This window comes from Phascolarctos cinereus, unplaced genomic scaffold (genome assembly GCF_003287225.1).
Source record: "Phascolarctos cinereus isolate Bilbo 61053 unplaced genomic scaffold, phaCin_HiC Scaffold_4;HRSCAF=312, whole genome shotgun sequence".
In the NCBI taxonomy this organism is placed as follows: domain Eukaryota; kingdom Metazoa; phylum Chordata; class Mammalia; order Diprotodontia; family Phascolarctidae; genus Phascolarctos; species Phascolarctos cinereus.
In genome coordinates this window covers 646,511,416-646,528,081 of record NW_027555847.1, presented here as the reverse complement: position 1 = coordinate 646,528,081, position 16,666 = coordinate 646,511,416, and the positions used below count along the sequence as shown (strand labels likewise).

The window sequence follows — 16,666 nt, the reverse complement described above, 5'->3', positions numbered from 1 at the left end:
ATACAAGTTGTTAAGATAAAAGTCAGGAGTCTTCCTAACTGCAAGCTCAGCACTCTATGTTGTGCTGTCTCTCCTCTATTATAGTAAGGCAGAGAAATTAGAAGAAGGGTCAGGTTTGGTGGGGAAGATGATGAGTTTAGTTCTGGATATGCTGAGATGGTGAAACATCTAGTTGGAGATGACCATTGCACTCAGAGATAGTGGAGGGGCTCCCTGAGAACTGGGGCAGAATTTCTCCCATAGCCCAAGGGCTGTGTCCCTTCTTCAGACCAGAACGCCTTGAGGTCAGAAGCTGTGTCCCCTCTTAAGACTAAGTCGTCCTTTACAACAGGTCTTGGCCGTCCTTTTCAGACTGGGGGATTCCCCCAACTCTCCTGTTCTCTTCCCTCTCATGTCACTCAAGCTTCTTAAAATTCTTTATGGTTGGTTGGTTGGTGGGTTGTTGTTCTTTGTCCTTCATTCTCAAAGAGGACCGTGACATCAGGAAGGTGATGCCATGACTCGCAAGCGAATTGGATTTAAGTGAGGCAGGGCTGCGCAAAGTCACCAGCCTCACTTTTTCCTCTGAAGCCATCTGGGTCCAGTGGCAAGATATAGATCAGGATGACTGGAGATGGCCCCACATGGTTGGTTAGGTCAGATTCTCCTTTCCTTTAAACTGGGGCTTGAAAGGAAAGGAGAGACCCAGAGAAAGAAAATCTGCAGATGGAAAGCAGTCATGAAGTGTTTGTTGAATTAAAAAAAAAAAGACAAATCTTTCCCAGTCACTTAGCTGAGCCTTGAGCCTGGTGAGAGGTTGATTTCTGTTCTTGATATCAGATCCTGATCCCGATGACAAGCAATATTAACCATGGTCCCAGACTGAGCCCTGATTCCAGACCTAGTCCTGACCGCAAAGATTGAACCTTAACTTTGACCACGGCTCCACAGACTGAGGAGCCCTGACATTGATATGAAGGGGACTTAGTATCCTCAATTGTAAAATGAGGGCATTGGACTATCTTCATTAGCCGCACTCTAAAATTGAGAGAAACTGCCCCAGAAAGGGAGGGGGGCTGGTGAAGACCGTGGAGAAGAGGCATTTCTAACACATCACAAATCTCAGACAAGCTTTGGCGAGCAGCCAAGCGCCTGGGAAGCCGTGCTGGACTCCCAACAGCGAGATGGCAAGTTCCCTTTTTACTTTCCCCAAGTGCCAATACCAAGGCTATATTTAGAGACTTGGGAAGGGAGGGCAGAAGAGAGAGACACACAGAGGGCGATACACAGAGAGAGAGAGGCAGAAACTCAGAGAGATGTACAGGGAGAGATACCCATAGAGGAAGATGCAGAGAGATGAAGACAGAGAGAGGCTGGGCTTCATTTGGTCCGTGTTAGGGTTCAGTCTGTGACTGGTTAAAGGCTCTGCCTTTTACAGGCAGCTAAGTGGAACAGAGATAGAACCCGAGGTCTGTAACCAGGAATGCCTGAGTTCAAATCTGGCCTCAGACACTCACTAGTTTTGTGACCCCTGGGAAAGTCACTTGACTTCTGCCTGTTTCAGTTGTAAAATAAGAATGATAATAGCACCTGCCAGGGGCAGCTAGGTGGCACAGTAGATAGAGCCTCAGACCTGAAGTCAGGAGGACCTGAGTTCAAATCAGGCCTCAGACCAAACACATGACACTTACTAGCTGTGTGACCCTGGGCAAGTCACTTAACCCCAATTGCCTTTAAAAAAAAAAAAAAGGATAATAGCACCTGCCTTCCAGGATTGTTGTGAAGATCAAATGAGGTAATATTTGTAAAACCCTTATATGTCATTGTAGTACCTGACTCTTCATGACCCCATTTCTTGGCAAAGATACTGTAGTGGTTTGCCATTTCCTTCTCTAGCTCATTTTACAGATGAGGAACGGAGGCAAACAGGGTTATGTGACTTTCCCAGGGTCACACAGTTGGTAAGTGTCTGGGGCCAGATCTGAACTCAGAAAGATGAGTTTCCTGCCTCCAGGCCTGGTGCCCTATCCACTGTGCCACCTAGCTGTCCACAGTACTTACAAGTGTTTAACAAATGCTTTTTTCCTCCTCTTCCCCTTCATATCAACATCAGGGCTCCTCAGTCTGTGGAGCTATGGTCATGTTAAGGTTCAGTCTTTGATTGAGGTCAGGACTAGGTCTGGAGTCAGGGCTCAGTCTGGGACCCTGGTTAGTATTGCTCGTCATCAGGATCAGTATCTAATATCAATATCAGAAATCAATCTCTCACCCGGGTCAAGGCTCAGCAAAGTGACTGGGAAAGATTTGTCTTTTTCTTTTTTTTTTTAATCCAACAAACTCTTCATGATTTCTTTCCACCTGCAGATTTTCTTTCTCTGGGTCTCTCCTTTCCTTCCAAGGCCTAGTTTAAAGGAAAGGAGAATCTGACATTCTACACAGGTATTTATCCACATCCGTGTTACACCCTCAGGGAAACTGTCGATTCTTTGGTGGCATGGCAGGCAGTACAGTAATGGTCAGAGAGACAGAGAGAGAGAGAGAGCTCTCCTACTTAATCGTCTTGCCTGGCTTGGCCACAGACAGCTAGCCAGGTGATTTGGGGCAAGTCTTTGTTCTTTGACCCCCAGTTTCCCCCTCTGTAAAATAAGAGGGTTTCATGAGGTGTTTTCCAAGATCTTTAATGACATTCTATGAGTCTGTGAACCTCTTTTGTCATTTATCGAGCACATCAAGGTTCTCAGTAAATGTCTGTTCATTCATTCAACAGACGTTTCTCAATCACCTACTCAATGCAGAGCTCCAGTCTTGGTGCTGAGGGTGATAGAAAGTTTAGGAAGTTGAGGTCCTTGTCTTCATGAAGCTTATATTCTATTTGGGGAATAAGACACAGATTAAAAAATCAAATTAAATTGTGTATGCATGGAGAAGATATGGTCCCTGTCTCTGGGGACTTGTCAGTGGAACTGAGAAGAAAAGAGATAAATTCAAAACAATATGTCAACAAATGTAAGAGGTGGATAACTGACTAGATAATTCCAAGGAATGGAAGGATCACTTTGTGGGCCAGGGTTAATCTGGGAAGATTTTGGGGGGGAAGTGAGTTTAAACTGGGCCTTGAAGAAGAGGTGAGAGATGATTTGGAGGAAAGGGGGAATTAAGTATTGTAATAGAATACAGGTATCCCTTCACATTGCAACTTTCCCCATCAACGTTTCTCTATATCTCAGGTTTGCGTTAAGAATTTAAATGGGAATTTGGGGGGAGTTTTGCAGAAGCCGCAGGCATCATGCAAAGGCCAGATGACACAGAAAACATTTAGAAACTCAGAAATACATAAAATATATGGACATTGTATTGTATATATCAACATGTTTTATCTTTTAATACCATAATAATTTACACTTCTCTGGTACAAAGGGAAGGGCAAAAAATTTTATACAGATTTTCTAGATTGTGAGTGTGCCATGCCCCTAAACCCTGCCATGTGGAAGGGTGACTATATAAGATCTGGAAGGGACCACAAAGATTACATATTCTATACACACCCCCAACTTCAACTTACAGAAGATGAAACTGAGGTCCAGGGAACAGCATGATTAAAAGCCCAGAGGTTAGAAATGAGCTTATTAGTTTCAGGAGACAAGATGGGCCTGCCTAGAGTCCAATATCCTTGTAGAGGGGCAGCTAGGTGTGGTATAGTGGATAGAGCACCAGCCTTGGAGTCAGGAGGACCTGAGTTCAAATCCAGTCCCAGACCAGACATTTGACATTTATTAGCTGTGTGACCCTGGGCAAGTCACTCAATTCCAATTACCTTGCAAAAACAAAACAAAACAAACAAAAACAAACAAAAAAAAATATCCTTGTAGAGACATTGTGAGACATAAAGAGAGATAGGTTGGCTGAGGTCAGACCACGGAGGAACTTGAATGTCAAAATGAAGAGCTTGGACTTGATGGATTAGGAAATAGGGAGCCCCTGTAGGTTCTTCAGCAAGGGAATGATATGAAAATAAGAACAATGACAATAGCAATAACAATTGCTGGGATGGACTGTCTAGAGAGGAAACTGTGGCCCGGATAAGTTAAGGGAAATTGTCTAAGGCCACAGTTAGTAAGTAGCGGGACTCAGATTCAAGCCAGGACTTCCATTAGACAACTCCAACCACCTTGCTCCTCATTTTTGACTGGACCCACGATCCAAGAAACTCCCAATGAAGAAAAGACTCTGTGTCAAAGCAGACCAGCAACTGCTCAGTAACTGAGAGAGAATTGGCCTGGGGGCATTGAGAGGTCCCACAGCTATAACATTTCAGAGGCAGCTGGGACTTAAATCCAAAGTCTTCCGGCTCTAAGACCCAACTTCATCCACTCCAGCAGACTCCCTCTTATATGTAGCTCTCCTATTTCCAAAACACTTTCTCATTCATGAACTCCACTGTTCCCCTAGGCAACGCTAAGAGGTGGCTAATTACAAAGTCACATGTCCAGAATAGAATTCCAGTCCGGGTTTTCAGAGAGTCCAGAGATGTTTTCCAAAAGAAATGGCACTAAAGCTGACCTCCACCCTCTTTGGGAAAGGATGAAATTCCCCACCCCGCTTACCTCTCCCTCACCTTCTTCATTCCCCTCTCAATAAAGTCTTTCTATGGAATGGACTGCCTCAGAGAGGTGGTGAATTTCCTGAAGAGGTCTTCAAACAAAGACTGGTATTGATCCTTGTCGATAATGTTGTAGGTGATACCCTGTGAGGTCCCTTCCAAATCTAAGATTCTATGCTGCTCCCAGACCACCCACCTGGGGAAAGCAGAGGGGCCACCAGGGCTGCCTCTTTAGGCAATTTGCCTCCCTTCCTCCCCCTGCCCAACCAGTCTTTCCTGGGAGGAAGGCAGGGGAGATCCTGGTTTCACTCTTTGCCCAGCATCCTCTGTGATTTCTCCCCGAAAAAGCAAGAAAACTCCTTATTTGGCTGAGCTAAGCCAGCCAGGTCCCTGCAGCAACGAAGGCTCTGATTTAACCCTTGGTTTATAAATAAAAGAAGCGATCACAGGAGGGAGCTTAAACACCACCAGGCAGCAACGTAAACAGAGCTCAAAGCCATTCCCGGGCAGGAGGCAGAGACTCTGGGGAGTGTGGGAGGGTCCAGGAGAAGTAAAAAGGAACTGGACAATCCTCAGGCCCAGCTGCTGCAGGGATTCAGGCCCAGGGGGTGGGGGCCAGGAGATGTAAACCCTGGTGTTTATTTGAATGACACCCAGGCTGCCTGGGAACATGGCCCCGGATTCTTCTCAGCTGAGGCTCTCATTCCATCTGACTAGGTTTGCTCGGAATCTGGGAGAGGTCTGCTCTGCCCCTTTGTACAATCCTCAGCCCTAGTCATGGCTGCCCCTTTGGACAACCTTGGCTAGGGAGTGGTGAATCTCTCACAGAATCTGAGAGTGAAAAGAGAGCTCACAGGGCACCTGGTCTGAGCCTTACCCGAACAAGAATCCTCTCTGGGGGCACTGAGAGGTATCCCCTACAAGTGTGCCCAGCACCTTAGCCACTCAGTGCCTGTAGTAGCTGCTTAATGCTCTTGTTTGTCCTTCGTTCTCAAAGAGGACCATGGCATCAGGAAAGTGATGCCATGATATGCAAGCGAATTGGACTTAAGTGAGGGAGGGCTGTGCGAAGTCACCAGCCTCGCTTTCTCCTCCAGAGACATCTAGATCCAGTGGCAAAATATAGATTAGGACAAGTGGAGATGGCCCTGGATGGAGTGGGAGACCTTGGCCTTTTTAAGCCAAGGTCTTTAACGGGTCTCAGCTTGACTGAGGCAGAGTCCATTCAGTGATTAAAGCTAGGTAAGAAATGAGAGAGTGGCCTCTTTTACTTAATCAAAATTAATTTTTTAAAAAAATCAATCTGGGAGGGGAAGACCCTCAGGATTTCTGGCCAAAACAGAAATGATTGCTATGAACACTTGTTGAATTGAATTAAATTGAAAAGGAGAATCTGACTCAGTATTACTTCTCCCCACTGCTCCTATTTCTCCCCTCTGAGGCCAGGCAGAATAATCCTAATCCTTCTTCTTCTTCCTCCCAGCCTTTCAGGTACAAGAATATTGCTATCCCTATTGTTTCTCTCCTATTTCTTTCCTTATTAAGGCTACACACTCTTAGTTCCTTCAAGTTATCCTTGTATGGCATGGTTTCCAGTCCCCTCCCCATCCCGATCTTGCTTCTCTGGACTGATTCCAGTTTGTCAATGTCCCTCCTAAAACATGGCACCCAGAAGTGAACATAATATTCCACATGGCCCAACCAGGGCAGAGTACAACAGAATGGTCATTGCCCTGAGTTATAGTCTCATTTTGACCCCGAAAAGCTGTGTGACCTTAGACAAGTCCCTATCCCTGTGAGATCACAGTTTCCTGACTTGTGAAATATGTGTGATGGGAGTTTGAGGCAGGGTTATAGAGAGGGCTTGAATTTTAAATCGTATCACCACTTGGTATAGATAGAGATACACTTATTCTGCTTGGCCCCAGAGGGCAGAACCAGTAGCAGTAATAGTATTTCTATGGTGCTTTAAAGCTTTTTTCCAACTATGATCTCATTTGATTCTCACAACAACTCTATTATCATCCACATTTTGCAGATGAGGAAACTGAGGCAGGCAAAGATTTATGTAATTTGCTCAGGGTCACACTAGGAGAAAGCACCTAAGGCAGGACCTGACCTCAGCTCTTCCTATCTCAAGGTCCAGTACTTTCCCCACTCCGCTAACTGGTGGCCAAGTGAAAGCCAAACTGGGGCTGAGCTTGGTGACCATCAGAGCTGTCTAACAATGGGATGGGTTGGTTTATGAGAGACTGGGCTCCTGGGACGCTAGGAAGGGGATTCCTTTGAGGGATTGGAATAGATGCTGTGGAGTATTTTATGATTCTAGAGAATTTTATGATGCTAGAGAATCCTAAGAGTATTTTATGGTTCTAAAGAAAAGGACTGAACAGAGTGGGGTGGGATGAATCAACAGAAAAATAACATTGTCCCATTTATCTGGTACTTCAAGATTCATTCCCAGCAAATGAGAGGTAATGCAATTATTATCCCTATTTTACAGAGAGGGAAACTGAGGCTTAGAGTGATGATATACATGATCAAGGTCACATGTCTTGTAAGCTTTGGAGGCAGGAAAAAAGGGAGTTTTAAGCCAAGTTGCCACACTTGGTTCCCAGCAGTAGCAGCAAGCCAGGCTGTGTAATTATGGGAAAGGCCCAGCATTTGGGGTCAGGCTGTGGATTCAGACACCAGCTCTGCTGTTGAATAGTCACATGACTTTGGGTAAATCCCTTGTACCTCAGTTTCCTCATCCGTAAATCATGGCATTGAATTGGATAATAACAGCTGGCATTCCTATAGATTTTGGGGTCAGTAAAGAAGTTTGGTTTTTTTAAATAAATATGATCTCATTTGATCCTCACAAGAACCTAGGAAGGCGGGTGCTATTATCTCCATTTCACAGATGCAGAAATCAAGACTTAAAGAAGTTAAGCCAGTTGCCTGTGGTCACAGAGGCAGCGAGGTTCAGAGGTCATATTTGAACCTAGGTCTTACTGATTTCAAACCCTGCCCCCCATCCCATGCACCACACTGGATTTCCCATGATTTTTAAGGAACTCCTATGATCCTATGTACCTTACTGCTAGGCCTATAACTGGAATATTTTTTTTCATTGAACTAGGAGCCATCAGGCCTGGATCTTCGTCCCACCTCCACCAATGATTCTCTGGATGACCTTGGACAATTCACTTCCATATTCTGGGCCTCAGTGTCCTCCTCTATAAAAAAGGAACAGCTGGATATCATGCTTCTTTTTTTGAGGCAGTTGGGGTTAAGTGACTTGCCCAGGGTCATATAGCTAATAAATGTCTGAGGCTGGATTTGAACTCAGGTCCTCCTGACTCCAGGGCCAGCGCTTTATCCACTTTCGCATCTTAACTGCTCTAACACAATGTTTTTTAATGGTGCTGCCAGTTTTTTTCCATGGACAAAACCAGTTGCCAGGGAGGCGAAGTTTGAGCCAGAAAGTAGTGTTACTTGTTGGAGGAGAAGGCAGTCTTATGAGAGGGGTAGGACAGCAATGAGTCCTAAGAGTTGGCAGCTGTGCCACATATGGGCTGGAGGAAAACTGAGAGGCTAGACAATATTTGTCCTTAAAGAAGCACCCCCCAAAAGAAATCAGCATCCTGGAACAAAACCCCATTTGCCATGTACTAGGTTCAGGATATCTGTTCCCTGCCCCATGGGTTCACATTCCTATCCATTTCCTTACTTTCCTTTCAGATGTCAGTCGCCATCATGCCATCCTCCTCCCCTGAGGAGTCCTCCCTTCTTGCCAGTCCCAACGCCACAACCCCAGCCAACAGCAGCACGGGAGAAAACCAGTTCTTCCATGCTTTCTTACTTTTGGACAAGGAGTTGCACGACAGCTTTCCCAGCCTGTGGGTGGCCCTGCTGGCTGTCAATGGGACCATCTTCCTAGTCGGTGTGGCACTCAATGGCCTAGCCCTCTATGTCTTCTGCTTCCGCACGAAGACCAAGACCACCTCCATCATCTACACCATCAACCTGGTGGTGACAGACCTGCTGGTGGGCCTGTCGCTGCCCACGAGGTTCATCATCTACTATGTGGCTCGAGACTGCCTCAAGTGCTCTCTTGTGCATGTCTTCAGCTACTTTGTCAACATGTATTGCTCCATCCTCTTCCTCACCTGCATCTGTGTGGACCGTTACCTAGCCATCGTCCAGCTGGAGGCCTCGAGGAAATGGAGGAACCCCAGCTGTACCAAAGGCATCTGTGTCTTCATCTGGGTCTTTGCTGTGGTAGTGACCTTCTCCATCCTTTCTGTAGCAGTCCAGGGAGGCTCCTGCTGCCGCCTCTTTGCCTTGACAGTCTTTGAATACTTCCTGCCTCTGGTGGTCATCACCTTTTTCACAGGGAGGATTATGTGTGCGCTGTCCAAGCCCAACCTCATGCATCAGAGCCGCGAGCGGCGAATGCGTGCTGTGCAGCTGCTCCTTACTGTGCTCGTCATCTTTCTGGTATGCTTCACACCATTTCATGCCCACCAGCTGGCCGTCTCTCTGCGTCCCCAAGCCATCCCCAAAGAAGCGGATCTCGTGGCCTACCATGTCACCATCACCCTCAGCAGCCTCAATAGTTGCATGGATCCCATCGTCTACTGCTTTGTGACCAACAGCTTCCAGGCCACTGTGCGGGGCCTCTTTCACAGGAGCGAGCCAGAGCAGACCAGTGGGGAGGTCATCAGCATGCACAAGACCTCCAAGGGCTCCATCCACAACGCCGTCGTTCCCTGCTCCCGAGCTTTGGCCGACGGGCCCCAAGTGTAATCGGGGGGCTAGAGCATCGTAGGAGAGCCCAAGACCATGAATGAGGTGTCGTAGAAAAAGTCCTGAAATTGCAGTCACAGACCTTGACTTCTCAGTCTGCTCCTGACTACCTGTGTGACCTTAGTCAAGTTTCCGCTTATCTAGAGATGAAAAGTTTCCTCATTTGTGAAATAAAAGGTTGACCCAGACAAACTCTAAGCTCATGTTAAAACTCAGATATGCTCTTCCCAACTCAGGAGCCTGTGACCCTACTTGGACTCTGATGACACCCTAAGGATGGTTCCAGGGTGGGGCACCCACCTATATTCCACCTCTGCCTCCATGTGTGACCTCGGACAAGTCCCTTCAGCTATCTGGGCCTTGGTTTCCTCATCTATCAAATGGGGATAATAATGCCTGACCTTCCTACCTCATAGGGGAGTAGAGAGGGTGAGAGCAACCTGTGATAACTAAGGTCATCAGATACTTAGAGACACATCTGGCCAGGGCAAATGGACATGGGATGTAGCTGCTTAATCCTATTCTTAAGAGTGTTTCCTGGGGACCCAGTAGTTAGCAAATATCTCTTTAGTTCTGGGCATTCCCTACTTGGTTAATCAGTTTCTAGGGACAGTCTCCCTATGGCCTCATAGGCCTTGGGCACAAGAAAGGGAGAATGGGGGGGGGGAAGGTAGAGGAAGTGTGAAGAAGAGAAAGGAGTTGAATCCAAGTAAGAAGAGAGCAAACAAAAGAAAAACAGATGCATCAAATGGAGAGGGATAGAAAAGGTCACTTCAGGGTGAATATATAAAAAATGTTCCCTGTGCCTCATATTGGCACAGGACTTGAAGCTTTTCAAAAATACTTTCCCATCTAGTCTATCATCTGAGCTTTATAACAGGCTGGGAGGGTGACAGGAAAAGGACCCTGTCTAGGGCTTAGCACAGTGCCAGGAACATAGTAAGTCCTTAATAAATGCTCATTGTTACCAATGATGACAATCGTCCCCATTTTTTTTAGAAGAGGAAACTGAGATGCAGAGAATTGGTCTGCCCAAGGTCACAGATCTCCTGGCTCCCAACCAAGAGATCCTTCTACTAAACATGGTCACCTCCCTTCATCCTATGCATGAGCTTCCAATTGGGGCTGTCCTGCCTGATGATGGTAGCCCTCAGACTGGGTCTCCTATGTATGTCTCCTCTACCCACCCAAATAAAAAGAGGGAAGACCCTGAGGGAATTCCAGGTAGGGTCTCCAGATAGAACTTCTGACTTACCTCCACCTGCTTGGTGTGCAGAGGATCTTAGAGCCAGCAGGTACACTGTACTCAACCGGGGGAGCTTCACCTATACTGATGGTAAGGTCTCAGCCCAGAAAGTGATCAAGAAACTGCTCAACCCGGATCTGAGACATCTCTTTTGTATAAGTGTATAAGTATAAGTGGAGGGCACTTTGGAAGGGAGGAGGAGGCCTCCTTCCCAAATATGGCCTTTGAGCTGTAGCTTAGATAGGCCATGTCTTAGATAGCATGGAAGCAGTATAGTAGATAGAGTCCTGCATCTGGAGTCCGAAAGATCTGAGTTCAAATCCTGCCTCAAACATTAGCTGTATGACCCTTGGCAAGAGATATAACCTCTGTCTGCCTGTGTTTTCTCATCTGCAAAATGAGGATAATAGTAGCACTGATCTCACAGAGTTGTAGTAAGGAACATATGAGATAATATATGTAGAGTATTTTGCAAAATTTAAAATGCTGTATGAATGTTAGATAGTTTTATCCTCTGCACCTATGAACTCTGTCCCCACCCCCGCCCCCCAAAAAAATCACGTTTCTTTGATGAAGGGAAGAAGTGCCGTGGGACACACTCACTAAATGTGTCTTTTATAGAATTTAGAGCTGGAAAGGACCTTAAGGATGATTTAGTCAAACCCTTTCATTTTACAGACAAGGAAACATAGGCTTAACAAGGTAGAGGGACTTGTGTATCACAGCCACACAGCTAAAAGGTCAGAGCCAGAATACAAACCCAGGTCTTCTGACGCTGAATCTAATACTCATTTTACTACATCCAGACCAAAGATATTCACCCTGAAGGAGTCCACAGGGGTGGACTTCAGAGGGCTGGTGAATATGGATGGGGAGAAGAATTATATCTTTATTTTAATATAATTGGTTTCTTTTGTAATCCTGTGTATTTTAATTTATTCATTTTATGTTATTTTGTAATGGGGTCATTAGGCTTCATCAGACTTCCACAAGGGTCCAGGACAAAAGAAAACAAAAAGATCAAAACCCCTCTCCTAGTCTGTGTAGCCTCTCTAGAGAATCCTGGGAGCAAAACTCAAACTATGGAGTGAATTGGTCATCAGCTGAACCCCCCTAAATTTGCCACAGCCCTACCCGCTAAAAACCAATGGTTCTGTTTATCGAAAGCTATTTCTTGAGAGTTCTAATGTCTTGCCCTAGGAGCTTACTCCAGAAATCCTACTCACTTGGTGACCTCTCTAGAAGTTTCTCCTGGGTCAGAAACGGACTTTGTAGTGTTGTGCATTGGAAATAACACCATGTATGAGGTACAGAGGACCTGGGTTCAAATCCAGGCTGTCCTAATTACTACCAGCATGTCATAAATTAGGGCCTCAGCTTCCCCATCTGCAGAATGAGGACACCGGACTAGACAATGTCTAGGACCCCTTCCTGCACTGAAGTTCCGTGATCCTGTGTTCTTCCTCTGAGTTCCTGAGCAAGGTTGGACCTTGACAAAATGGAGACATCGCAGAGTTCATATTTAGAAATACCCGTGTCTCCTCTTCAGTTCCTGCTTCCCTAGTTTTGGTGTCTACCCCATACCCACCCCTGCATCTCAGGGCGCTCAGGTGCTTTGCTCTTCTTCAAATGGGACAGCCCACCTCCCAACTCAAAGCCTTTGCGATGGCTGTCCACCGTGTCTGGAGTGCTCCCTCTTCTCACCTTCATTCCTGCTTTCCATTAAGACTCGGTTCAAACCCCACCTTCTGCAGGAGGTCTTTCTCAGCCCCTGCTTGCCCCCTCCTCCACTGGCGGTGCTTACCCTCTGAGATTACCTTCCTTGGCACTGTATCTATCTTGTATATACGATTATTTGCATGTAGTTTCTTCCATTAGAATGGGAGCTCCTTGAAGGCAGGGACCATGTTTTTGCCTTTATTTGTACCTGGAGCACTGAGTACAGTGCCTGGCACATAGTAACAACTTCACGAATGCTTGTTGACTGACCGTCTAAAGACTTCAAGGCTATTCCAGTATCTTAAGTGTCTAAGAATCCTTTTTCACCTGAGGTGCTCAGATCAGAATGTTCTCCCTGCACTGAGGCTGGGAGATTTCCCCAGTAGCCCCCACTTCACACCAGAAGGGTGGCTACCTACTCCTTCTCCTTGTAAAGCTGACTCTGCCTTTGAGGGGCTGTCTAACCCTGCATTTCCTCCCTGGAAAAGCCCTGTGACTCGAGGCACTGAGAGATGATTCCTCCTGGTGTTCCAGTCTTCAGGAGAAGAACGTCAGAGACAATGGAGAGCTATCCAGAGCCAGAATCAGGGAAGTGACCCTGGCCAACAGTTTACTCTCCTGCTCTCCATTGATGGAAGTACTGCCCAAGCAGACCCTGCAGCAGAGAATCCTCCTGGATATGTTTATTTAGGGGGTCCCTGAGACCTAAAATGAGCCCCCAGGAGAATCCTGAGTTGGGAGTGGGACCTGCATTGCCTTTTGAACTGGAAAGATGCTGCCACTGAGCTGAATGCTCCCTGAGCTCTAAGACTCAACTCCATAGGAATGAGGAAAAGTGGTGATATTGATGATGATGGAGGAGGAGGAGCCCAAGAGCAGGAATCTGCCCTAGTAAAAGACCCAGAGAGCTCCTCCCATCCAGGCCTGGCTCTGCTTGTGATTTGTCATGTGACCTCAGGCAAGTCACACCTCCCTTTGGGGCTTCAGGCCCTTCTTACGTAAGTGAGGGTGCTGTATTAGATCCTTCCGAAGAGTGACCATCAATGAAGGTGGAGGAAGAGCACTTTGGGACAAAGAGGGAGAGGGGGAAATTCTTCTACCTTGTGACCTTCCACTTTCTCCTCCAAGCAGTACTCCTGGATTGCTTCATATCTTCCAGGCTGGTCTCTTACATGACCAATATCAGGACTCTTTAAACCTGTCCTAGTTCAGTATCAAGAGCATCTGCTTCCTGGTCCATGATATGAGCCTGGGTAAGGATAAAGAGTTTGCTAGGACATGAGGTCTGGACTGGGTGAGACAGCCTTTCCTCTGCTGACTAGGGCTTTCTCTAGGAGGCCAGATCACAGGCCTCATGAGAGTCCAGGAACTCAGGCTTTAGGTATTCCTTCCCCAAGTTTAGTCTCTATCATTACCTCATGTGGGTCCCCCACCTCCCCCACCTCCGCAGAGCAAGGCCATTCTTGTTGGTGAATGGGTTTAGCTGAGATATATTGACAAGGGGGTGGGGGGGACAAAGGAGCTAAGTTGGTGAGGCTATGTGACAAAGTTGGTTATGATGTCCAAGGTGAAAGCCCCATAACTCTGGGACCTGGAATCTTGTAGATTCAGGTAATATCAGAATTGGTAGTAACTTTAGAACATAGAATGGAAGATCAAATACACAAACATACACATACATATGTATGTATACATGTATATGTATATACATGCATATGCATACCCACATATGTATGCACGTGTATATACATGTGTGTGCGTGCTTGTGTATATGTATATATAATCATATAGCTGGAAAGAACTTTAGAGCACAGGATATTAGATAGTAGTTTTTTGGGTTTTTTTTTTTACTTGGGAAGAACCTTAAAATATAGAATTTTAGAACATAGAATATTGGAACTAAAAGAGATATTAAACATGGAATGATAGAATATAAAAGCTTGGAGCTGGAAAGTACATTAGAACATAGAATATTAGAATTATAAGAAACCCTAGAAGTTATCAACCAGGGATTCTTGATCTGGGGCCCATCAACTGTTTAAATAAATAAATAGATAGATAGATAGATAGATAGATATAGATATAGATATAGATATAGATATAGATATAGATATAGATATAGATATAGATATAGATATAGATATAGATATAGATATAGATATAGATATAGATATAGATATAGATATAGATATAGATATAGATATTTAATACCTATTCCAATATAATTGGTTTCCCATGTATTTTATTTTATGCATTGAAACCCATTATTTGGGAAGTCACCAGACTTCCCAAAGGCTCCATGACACTCAAAAATGGGGCTAAGAACCTCACTCTAAACATCCTGACAATGAATAGATATGAATTCTAGTCCAACCTGCAGCTGGTAGAATACCTGCATTGCTTCCCTTCCAAGCTTGGCCCTAGCTCCAAGTCCCATAGAAGGCCCTAGTGTTCTCTCCCTATTGAAAATGCTTTACATTTCTTGGTATATATGTAGTATTTACCTATTTGTGTACAGGTTCTATCCCCTAGGAGAATGTAATCTCCTTGAGAGCAAAGGCTATTTTGTTCCTGTCTGTGTGTGCCCAGTGCCTAGCACAGTCCCTCACCATGGTAAGCATAGTAAGTCATGTTGGTTGAGTTGAATCAAACACTTCATTTTACCAAAGAGGAAACAGATGCCTAGAAAGGGAAGTGATTTTTAGAGGGCATCACAGCAAGCACAGTGGCATAGTCAGAACTAGAACCCAGGTCTCCAGAGGCCCAGGCCAGCCAGTGCTCTGTCCACTAGGCCAGAAGGTGGTAAGTTATCTGCAAACCACTACCCCTCCCCCCATCCCCAAACTTTTTTTTTTGGTAGAAGAAAATGTCATGTATATTTATATCAGATGTAAGCAATTCCTGTAATGAGATGTCCTGAATTAAAGCTGTTTATTCTGACTGAGTGGCCTCTGCTTCTGGGGCTCTGGACAGGTCCACCGGGCAGGAGAGCGGCAGGTTGTTCCTGGAATGTGACCAGGTCGAGGTGACCCAGAGAGGCCCTAGGTGGAAGAGAGAGGAGAGCAGCCCACAATGGGACACACTCCAAAATAGGTGTGGGCACACAAACATTCCTACACATCTGCCTATGTCCTGGGACTCATACCCTCACATATACCCACAAACGTGCATGCATACATACATACATGCATGCTTAAATGCTTTTAGAGACGCGCAGTCAGACATAATTGCATATACATGGCACGTGTCATAGATAGGAAAGACTTTAGAACATAGGATGTCAGAACTAGAAGACATCATAGATTTAGAGTTTAGAAGGGATAGTCCAAACGCCTCAGTTTACAGAAGGTAAATCTGAGATTAGGTCACATAAGTAGCAGAACCAGGGTTTGGACCCAGGTCCTCTGACCTCAAATCCAGGGCTGTTTCTACAGTGTCACAGTTAGAACACTCACGCCTTAGCATATGCAATGCCATACGAATGTCAGCTGAAAGGGACCTTCGAATACAGAATGCTAGATCAGGGAGAATCATTGCCATCACAGACTCACTCTCATACATCCTTAGATGCTTTGGCTCTGGATTTTCTTGTGGTGTAGCCATTGTCCCCCTTCCCAGTCCAGTAAGTGATCTCTTTCCCTATCTGGAGACTAGTGGGATCTCAGAATTGTGCCACTTATTTCACATCTGCCAGGGCTCTGGCATTACTGTCCCCAAAATTGGAATTACTCTGTAGGACCCAGTGCGCACTCATTCTTTATTTCATTTTTTAATTCAATTTTATTTTGTGGCTAGGCAGTGGGGTTAAGTGACTTGCCCAGGGTCACACAGCTAGCCCATTCATTCTTGCTGGCTGGATGCACCGTCTAAGGGTGTGCTGGAGTTCCTGCCTGCCCAAGCTTCATTAATTCTCATTCTCCCAAAGCTTCTTAGGTTTAGGTCTGTTCTAATGGGCAACCCAAGTCTTTCAGGGATCTACTTCCTCCTGGAAGACAGGGGATCCCACAAGCACCTGGGTATCCAAATCAGAAACACCCTCAGGTTCCCAGAGGTCCATGCCCAGACAATCCCCACAAACACATATGCAGTCACTCAGACTCCTTTAGCTTTCATGTAATCTCCTCACTTTCTGCTTTGCCTGCGAATCACCTTCCCGTCTATTCACTCCTAGAACAAGGCTATCTCTCTATCCACACTCTGTATCCCAAGTACTTTACCTCCAAGGCTGGTCCTGCCTACTCATCTGGCGACCGGATCCAGAACATCCCCAATGGCACGGTACCCAGCACACAGTAGGTGCTTAATAAGTGCTTGTTGCCTTGACTTAT

The 16,666-nt window shown here is 45.8% G+C and overlaps 1 protein-coding gene across 2 annotated transcripts in view; it reads left to right on the top strand.

Moving 5' to 3' along the window:
- The window catches only part of GPR20 (G protein-coupled receptor 20), a 44,355-nt gene extending 29,096 nt beyond the window's left edge, over positions 1-15,259 (top strand). For both annotated transcript variants that reach the window (XM_020980143.2, XM_020980144.2), the window contains exon 2: positions 8,306-15,259. In XM_020980143.2, the coding sequence (XP_020835802.1) occupies positions 8,306-9,373 (1,068 nt within the window). In that variant the 3' untranslated portion in view covers positions 9,374-15,259. The remainder of the gene's footprint in view (positions 1-8,305) is intronic.
- Positions 15,260-16,666: the final 1,407 nt, after the last annotated feature.